This window comes from Crotalus tigris, unplaced genomic scaffold, assembly GCF_016545835.1.
Source record: "Crotalus tigris isolate CLP2741 ecotype Arizona unplaced genomic scaffold, ASM1654583v1 scf7180000017690.20705106771:4171800, whole genome shotgun sequence".
NCBI lineage: Eukaryota > Metazoa > Chordata > Lepidosauria > Squamata > Viperidae > Crotalus > Crotalus tigris.
The window spans coordinates 2,605,083-2,614,195 of NW_024096569.1; the positions used below are offsets into that span (position 1 = coordinate 2,605,083).

Below are 9,113 nucleotides of genomic sequence, written 5' to 3' on the forward strand. Positions count from 1 at the left end.
GTTCATCATGTTGTTACTTGATGCATACATGTGTTTGTGTACTTGTATTTGTGTGTGTGTGTGTGTGTGTATGTGCGTGCACTAATGCATATATTGAATAGGAAGAAACTACCAACAAAGAGTTGGAATTCCCAATTTTAACAAATCAATGGGCTAGACTTGTAAAGAAAGTCAGAATTTGCGACCTGTTACTTTAACGTGTGATTCATTCAACAAAAGAATTTGGCAAAAAAATCTCCGTCTTCAGCAACAGAAATTTAGCTTTGGAGAAGAGGATGAGGCAGGAAGAGATGGCAAGTGTCTTCCAAATTGTTTGGAGCACTTCCAAGTGCTTTCAAGCCATCCAGAGTCATCTTGAAAGGCAGATATGTGGCATAGAAATTGAATGAATGAATAGGTAGGTAGGTAGGTAGATAGATAGATATAGAAAGAGAGAGTAGATAGATAGATAGATAGATAGATAGATAGATAGATAGATAGATAGATAGATAGATAGATAGATAGACAGATGCTGAAATGAGATCTTTTTCTTAGGTCCATCTTGCCTTTTTTTCTAGTTCAATTTTTTGATGGGTTGAATGGTGCATGGAAATGATAGATAGATAGATAGATAGATAGATAGATAGATAGATAGATAGATAGATGTTAGATAGATAGATGTTAGATAGAGAGAGAAAGAAAGAAAGAAAGAAAGATAGATAGATAGATAGATAGATAGATAGATAGATAGATAGATAGATAGATAGATAGATAGATAGATAAGACAGACAGATGCTGAAATGAGGCAATGTCACAATTCAACAGAGGTAGGCAATGGGAGGAATCCATGCAGACTACCATATACACAAAACACACACATACAGTGAGAGAGCTGGGATTGTTTAAAGCAGCGTTTCTCAACCTTGGCCCCTTTAAGCTTCCCACAGAAACAGCTCCAGGAGTTTCTCATCCCATAATATCCCAGCTCTCCTCTGCTGCATATGTAGCGCTCACCCTCGAAGGAGACACTGGCCGATGACCGGCTCCTTCTGTCCCTCTCCTCTGATGACCGGCCTGCCGGGCCCAAACCCCCTGACACCCCTCAGGGCATTTGTGAGGCTTTGATTCGGATAATCTTCCAGAAAGCCAGAACCACTTTTTCCCTCAGAACAAGATATTCTCTCTCTCTCTTTCTCTCTCTCTCTCCATCTCCCCTCAGAGGCCAAGAGTTTTTTCTCCCCTCAGTCCATTTTTCCCGCCTTTTTTTCCCTTGGAATGCTGGGCCCTGTAGTTCTGCTGCCCTGCACTCTAAGGCCCTCTTCCCGGGTGGAGCCTACATCTCCCAGAATCCCACGCTTGGCTCCTCCTCCTCCTCCTCCTCCTCTTCCTCCTGTTCAGAGCTTGAGGTGATACCCAAAGTTGGCTGGAGCTCTTGCCTCCATTTGCTGGACCCCAATTAAAATAGCCAGATGATGGCAAATAATTGGCAATATGTTTGAAAGAAAGAGAGAAAGAAAGAAGACTGGTTAAAATACAAGAGAACCTATGTAAGTTAACCAGTGGAATGGTACTACAAAAACCATATTGCAGGTATTACAAAGTCCATACTGTGTGGCCCTCAAAGTGGATGAGGTTCCAGCCACCACCATAATTAGCAATACATTTGAAAGGAGTAGAGAAAGAAGACTAATTCAAATACAAGAAAACCCATGTGAGTTAACCAGTGCAGTGGTATTACAAAGGCCATATTTCAGGTGTTACATAGTCCATACTGTGTGGCCCTCAAAGGGATGAGGTTCCAGCCACCACCATAATTAGCAATACATTTGAAAGGAACAGAGAAAGAAGGCTAATTCAAATACAAGAAAACCCATATGAGTTAACCAGTACAGAAACCATATTGTTAGTATTACAATAGTGCATGGCCCTCGAAGGGGCGAGGCCCCAGCCACCAGCCAATCAGGAGCCTAGAAGGGCCTCGACAGCTCAGAGAGAAGAAAATCACCAGCAGCAACCATAAAGTTTGTGTAATTTGGAAGATGAAAATGCCACTGATAAATCAGGGATACAAATTCCCTGTTTGGATCAGTGAAAACATTGCCAACATTGTGAATGGGAGACCTGCGTGACTGGAGAGGATGCCTGTGGAGACCCATCTTCCAGCCCCACAGGACCGAGTTTTGGGGCAGAACAGCAACCGTGCCATGGAAAGCCACAACAGCAATTGCAGAATCCCTTATATTTTTTAAAAAAAACTCTTATAATATTTTTTGAAGCTCAAATAGTTTGGCCACCTAACCAAAAGAAAAGATTCATTGGGAAAGACTCCGATATTGGGAATGATGGAAGACAAAAGGAGAAGGGGACAGCAGCGGATGAGGTTATTAGATGGTGTCATCGGCAGAATAAATATGAATTGGAGCAAAATTTGGGTGGGCCTGGCATGCTACGGTCCATGAGGTTGCGAAGAGTTAGACACAATTTGGTGACTGAACAACAACAACAGCATTTTTTATTTATTTCACAGGATTTATATCTCCTTCACTGGTTTCTCCTTCAACAAGGACAGGAGGAATTTTTTAGCACAAAAAGGGGAAGGGAGGACAGGTATTCCTGGTGGGTAATTGGACATTGGCCAATATTTCTACTAGTCAGGAAGGGTAAAAGGTCAAGGCTGTACTCCTGAAGGTATGCCCCAAGTTTCTCAATCTTGACAGCTTGAACATGGGTGGACTTCAACTCCCAGGATTCACCAGACAGCCATGAATTCTGGGAGTTGGAGTCCATCCATCTTCCAGTTGCCAAGGTTGAGAAACCCTGGGTTCAAGCATGTCTATTCCCAAATACCCCAACAGAACCAGAGCAAGTCCTCCATTCCTGGTGGTGAAAAGGCTGGTCTTCTGAAAGTGGCCTTTGGAGAAGTAGTCAGTGGGCTGTTCTGCTGGTTGCTTGAACCCGGACATTGTTGTATATGACTTGATCCACTTCCTGGGTCCTCAGATGATTTTTGGTCCTGGGTTCAAAAGGGATCACTGTGGATGACGTCTTGACAAAAGCACAGGTGAATTCTGAATTCTAGAAAGCCAGGAAAAGACAAGCTTGAAATTCAACTAGGATCCATCATAAAGGAGACTTTTTAAAGTTTATTTTGGAAGGTGTTTACAAAGGGAAACTAGTTGACTCTTCCAGAATCCTCAGCAACACAAATCAAGTGTAAATGGCAACCACACCACACCAGGCCCAACCCAGATCCTCTACCTCCTGTCACCCAGAGAGCTGCCCTGGGAGAGACTTCTACCAGGATGACTCCCAAATCGTTCTACCAGGATGACCATCCACTTTGATTTACTTATGACCAGGCAGGAGGAATCCCTAATATCTAAGATGCTCTCAAAGACAAAACTTCATATTGCATTGAACTATAACTCCCAAATCTTTCTAGTTGGAAAACCAACAGTTCGTTCACAATAAAACCAAATAGTAGTAGAATACAAGACTATTCGAGACAAAATGGACGTTAGGCCATGCCACTCAAGGCAGGAAGTAAATGAAGGTATCCTTCAAAAATTGTTCTTTGGCTTCTGCTTTTATAATCTAGTGCAGTGGTTCTCAACCTTTCTAATGCCGCGACCCCATAATACAGTTCCCCATGTTGTGGTGACCCCCAATCACTTATACATCATCGGTTGCCAGGGCCGTGTCCAAAGAAAAGGGGGAAAAAATGGCGGACAGCCTTGTTTGGCGACCCCCGTGAAATGGTCGTTCGACCCCAAATGGGGTCCTGACCCACAGGTTGAGAACCACTGATCTAGTGAATGGAAATCCTTCCCTCTCTCCAGAAGTGGTTCTTCTCTCAAAATCCTCTAGTAAGTTTTTCTATAATTCCATCAGAATTTCACTATCAGGAAACTTGGGATGATACACAATACCTCTGAAACTGCCCAGGATTCCCAATTCCTTCATAAACAGTCCTGCCCAGGAATGGAAGAATCCTTGAAGTGGTTACCTGTAAATCCTCCCCGTCCAGATCCTCAGATCCAAGATCATTTAATTGGACTTCCTCCTTCTTCTCTTTAGGCTCAGATCTCCGCTGGCATCCTGATGCTTCCAGATCCATGCAAAAAAAAGGAAGCCAGGAATAAACAAACATGACTTGCTCATCCTAGTTATTCCATCATCTTAGAAACAAAGTAAAGATAGATACACCCTCAAGCTCAGCTTCACTGGGCTGCAGTGTCCATTCTATTTCTTGAAAACTGCCCACTCTACAACTAAGAACCTTCTTGGATATTCCCATCCAGCTATTACTCAGGGTGAACATACTTACCGTCTAAGATCTGCTGTCTGCTAATATTCTGGCTGGGAGGAGACTCTCCTTTAAAGCCAAATAAGCTCTTCTCAATTCAGCCACCTTCTCCCAGTAGAGGGAATACCCCAACCCAATTACTACTGAGGGTAGATACAGTGGGAACTGGAGTTTCGTAGCTCAGGGGGATGTTCGTTATGTCAACAGTCAAGACCCTCCTAATCCCAAGGCTGAGATTCCCAAGGCCAGATGTCTATTAAATTGTGGGACAGGCAACAAGAAGGACCACTATGCCTATCAGAGGAGTCTCCATTCTGTTGAAGAAGGACCTCTTGGAGGTTTATTCTTCCAAATGGCTTCCACCACTTCTGCAACATTGGTTCCTCTCTAGCCACTTGACTGAGATTCAGGGTAGTTCCTGCTACTTTTGAATTTGGGACTCACCCACCTACCGTTCTTCTTCCTACTGCAGCAGAAAACCAGTGGGGCTCCCAGGAGGAGGACAAGGAGAGCCAACGCTGCATAGCCCACTGACGGGGCAGATGGGGCTGCCAGAACTGCAAAGGAAAAGATTTCCTTGGATGGTTAAATCAATTTTTGCAAAGGGTTCCTTCCGCATATAGGCAGCAGATGACTCCACCTTCTGAAAAGACCAACCTGTGATATTCACTATCTGGCTCCAAGGAGACATGATCCAGCGCCCATTTATGTTTTCCTCACTTCTGCAAGCAAGTCCCAGGCTTCCATTACCTTTGGCATATAGGAAGGCTGCTGACGTATTTAGAGTAAGAAGCCCAGGGTCTCTGCTGCTCCTCCGAAGACCTTCATTGCTGGAGGCCATTTCCACACCCTTCCATGAGAAATGGAACCTTTTGGTGTTATTGCCCTCATTGGGCAAACACTGGATTTGCAGGACTTTGCCTTCTTGCAGGGATCCAGAGGGAGGATGCAGCTTCAACACTGGGGGAAGCAGAGGATCTGGAGAAGAGAAAAACGGGAATTAGCTTGGTGGCGCTTGGACTCCACTGTCTCCAGGGTGGAGACTTTCTGGGACTTCATCAGGGAAATGCTTTCATATACAAGCTCTAAATAAATAAAGCCCCAGTTATAGGGATCCACATTTTCAAAATGAAGAAAGAAAAAATCTGCACCTCTCACCACGATTGAGACAGGATGACTCCAGTCTGACGAGATGGTTCTCCCATATTTCCATTCTCGGTACCGGCACTTATGTAATCCAGAATCTTCCCTTGTGGCTGTGAGGACCAGGGAGTTGTCTTCATGCCAATCCAGATCCTTTATAGAGGTCTCATTCTCATTTTTCCTTATTTGGGAAAACAGGTACGGTCTCCAACTTTGAACAGTGTTGTCGGGAATTGAGCACCTGAGAGAAATGTTCTCCCCAACCAGATACAGAGGTTCTGAAGGATCTGCAGAAAGGCTTGGAGCTGGTGGAGGATCTAGATAGATCCAGAGAGGAAAAAGAAGTGAGTATCAAATGTCCTTCAGGCAATCCCCAGATTATCTTGAATGGCACCCATCAACACATCTAACTGCACTAAAGTTCTTGGTTGGACTTTCCTTCATTCAGAATGGAACTGATGACCTCTTCTCTTTTCTCAGAAAATACTCTTTGGAATTGGGAGGTTGAAGAAATCTAGATTCGGCAGCTTCACAGCCTGAATAATGGGACAGAAATATCCCTGAAATAGCCCACTAATATTCCTTCACTCTCCAGGGATATTCTAAGGAGACAGAATCTCAGCGAGGGACCACCAAAATCTTGCTGCTCCAAAGCGGTGAACGTGTGCAATATCACATTTCCTTCAGCTTTCCGGCGTAAAACAAATTGATCTGTTTGAACATCTTTCTCTATTTCTTTTTTTTTCATGAACAATAAAATAAATAATTTTTATGTAATGAATTAAAGAACACAGATTCTTGAAATTACTATTTTTCTCATAGGAATCTCTTAGGCATCTTTTTAACGATGTGAACAGCATTTCTCAACCTTGACAAATATGAAGATTTGTTCCTTACCGATGATAGTGAATTCAGCCCGATTACTCTTTCGCGACCGAGATCTTCTTCCTTCTCTGTTTTTTACCGTGTAAGAACAAGCAAATTTTGCCTTTGGGGCCATTCGTTTTGCCTGAATCAGCAGAGTATTTCCGATCTGTTCTTGATATCTTGTCTCTTCACCCTTTTCACTGTTGCGATAGAAAAAGTAATGTTCTCCCTTCTGTCCTCCTGGGGGGGAACATTTTAACTCTATCTCTTCTCCTTTGAGGAGAGTTTGGTAAGAAGGTGACCAGGACAAGGTGGGAGCTGCTGGGAGATTCCAAGTAGTCCTCTGAATATCTGAGAAACAAAGGAAATTTGGGAAGAATCCCATAAAAATCCTGCAAGCTATTAAGCAGAATTGTGTTGCAAGAACTCAAGAGAATCCCACAGGGTAGAAGTAGACAGATACAACCAAATTACCTCTTCCCAAATAAAGGTCTTTACAAGTAGTCCTTGATTTACGACCGGTTGCTTAGTAAGTGTTTGAAGTTAGGATCAACCTCAAAAAAGTGACTTACAACCCAGATTCATAGTTCCGACACAGGCCCTATTATGATTGTAAATTGAGGATTACCTGTACATCCGATGACTGGAGATTAGGCTCAACAATTGTATCAATTGTCAATTAACAATTCCTTAATAGAAACCTAGGCGTTGAGAACTAAGGGTGAACAAAATGTGGCTTTCTGCATAATGGATTGCAATTCCCATCATCCCCTAGCATTGGCCATATTGGACAGGGCCCATGACAGCTGGGCTTCCATAACATCTGGAGGGCCTGATGTAGACATTGATCATATTGGTGACAAATATGAAACCTCTGCATCAAATTCTCTGCATCAAATTCAGCGTAAGAGAGATCCTTTTTTGTTTCTGGAGATTTGCATCTCCGAGGGCCTGGCCTATTAATTTCTTAAAGTGAGCCATGAATTAGCCTCAGCCAGAGATGGCCAATCTGAATTGTTTTGTCGATGCCATTGTGAAGATCAGCAGTTAGCTAAGGCCTCCTTTGACTCATGTCACATGAAGCAAACAAAATAGAGGTTGACCACAAATGCTTCAGATCACAGGAAATGCTAGTATAAGCGGGCTATTGTGACTTTGTGGCTGTGCTAAAGAATTTGCAAAGTGGGCCCGTTACTGGACCAAAGAAAGAGAACGTGGCAGTTTTCTGAATCTATAGTCAAGGATCTCCAGGTGAAGGTCCAGTTCATTTTTATTATGTTGACTGACTTGAGCATTGGGCCCTGTCCAAGAAAGTGCAGTCCAGTGGTGAGAAAAGTAAGGTTTTACGTTAGATTAGAAGACCTCCAAGGTCCCTTCCAGCTCTATTCTATTCTATTCAACATGGCCTCCATGCAGAGGGTCCAAAATACCTCTTGAAGTCACGCATCCAAAGCCTGATCTGAACCTTTGTTCTTCGTAAGGGGGAAACATAATCAATCCACATGGATCTATTTTATTTGATATAAAAAGAACTACATTCCACTTGAGGCAACTGAAACAGACAAGATCTAAATCATTAGATTTGCAACAAGGGAGGAAGCAAATGCCCTCTAAATTTTAAGGAAAGGAAGTGAGAAACACAAACATTTCTAAGAAGTTAAATGTCATTATTCATCCTGTTCATCAAGAACAAGAGGTTGTATTTCTATGCAAGGCTTTTCACTTCTTTGCCACTTAAAATGATTCCTGGAGAGAATTTTTCTTTTTCAGAAAGAAGATTTTAAAAAATCACTTCTCAGAAATAAGAAAAAGGACAATTGGGGAATTTTTCAGTTTCTACCAGTTTGATAGCTCTTCTTCTGATATTAACCACATATTCTCAAGCATAATGGTGAGGATTTATTCCCCTCTCCCTCTTGGGAGAACAGTTACATCTCCTTTCCCCCATTTCATCTCAGAAAACGGAAAATGTAGAAGTGAAGAAATTAGATGTACCTTGGGCAGTGGATTCACACAGAAGGATCTGGAGGAAAACTGGAAGAAATAAGAAGTGAGGCAGAAAATTTATGGCAGGAACCAGAGAAGATGCAGAGGGCCAAGAGAAGTGAGAAACCTTCAACTCATCATCCAAGTGGTAGTCTCTCTGCTCCAGGAGATGCTCCATTTGGGGAACTGGGATCTTCTCAGCACCACCACAGCTCTGCCTTCTGAGCCGAGGATGACAACCTGGCCTGCAAACATTTCTCTTCACAGCAATCAGCAGCAAAGGAAGCACGTCATCAACACCTCTGAACCACCCTCCTCTTCCCTTTCCCCAGCGAGGACAACCCAGCTCACTGCTCAGCTTTGGGGCCTTCTTGACCACAGCAAACCTTTTCCGCAATCTCACAAGAGTATCTCACTACCCCTGGTCCCAGACGTCCCATTGCCAAGTCCTCTGTGCAACTATGGAGCTTAAGAAGAGGGTGCAAATAATAGAATTGGTCTGAAACTGACAAAACTCAGAGCAAAAGGCTAAATTTCTTTTACACGATGCTTTTACTCTCCAGAGATTCTCCACCAGCTCTGAAATCCCCTCCTTTCCTGCGATCTAGAGGCTCCTTCATTCCCACTTCCACCAATCCATCATGTAGCATCTCTGCTACGTCGTCAGCTACCAGGATCCACAGTGCTGCTCAGAAACTCAACCACTATTAAACTACTATAGAAGGTCATCAGAAACAGTTGACTGGTTGGCAAGGCCCATCATCGCTTCCAAATGTCCTTCTCACCCAAAACGAGCAAGGAGATGATGAATTCAGGCAAAGAAAGAGCCCCC

At 43.3% G+C, this 9,113-nt stretch overlaps 1 protein-coding gene across 6 annotated transcripts; it reads right to left on the reverse strand.

Annotated features, from left to right (window-relative positions):
- Nucleotides 1–2,507: 2,507 nt before the first annotated feature.
- Nucleotides 2,508–8,520, reverse strand: LOC120305659. Of its 6 annotated transcripts, none has more exons than XM_039337843.1 (7): nucleotides 8,291–8,520; nucleotides 6,326–6,646; nucleotides 5,437–5,745; nucleotides 5,036–5,263; nucleotides 4,738–4,842; nucleotides 3,986–4,083; nucleotides 2,508–3,054 (listed from the first exon to the last, which is right to left on the reverse strand). In XM_039337843.1, exons 1-7 carry the CDS (start codon nucleotides 8,457–8,459, stop codon nucleotides 2,905–2,907), a joined length of 1,380 nt encoding a protein of 459 aa, XP_039193777.1. In that variant the 5' UTR covers nucleotides 8,460–8,520; the 3' UTR covers nucleotides 2,508–2,904. The 6 variants fall into 6 exon arrangements, 4 of the variants coding, with proteins under 4 accessions (XP_039193777.1, XP_039193776.1, XP_039193775.1 ...); XM_039337842.1 differs by having other exon boundaries at nucleotides 3,986–4,077; nucleotides 4,943–5,263; XM_039337841.1 differs by having other exon boundaries at nucleotides 4,943–5,263.
- Between the last annotated feature and the right edge of the window lie 593 nt (nucleotides 8,521–9,113).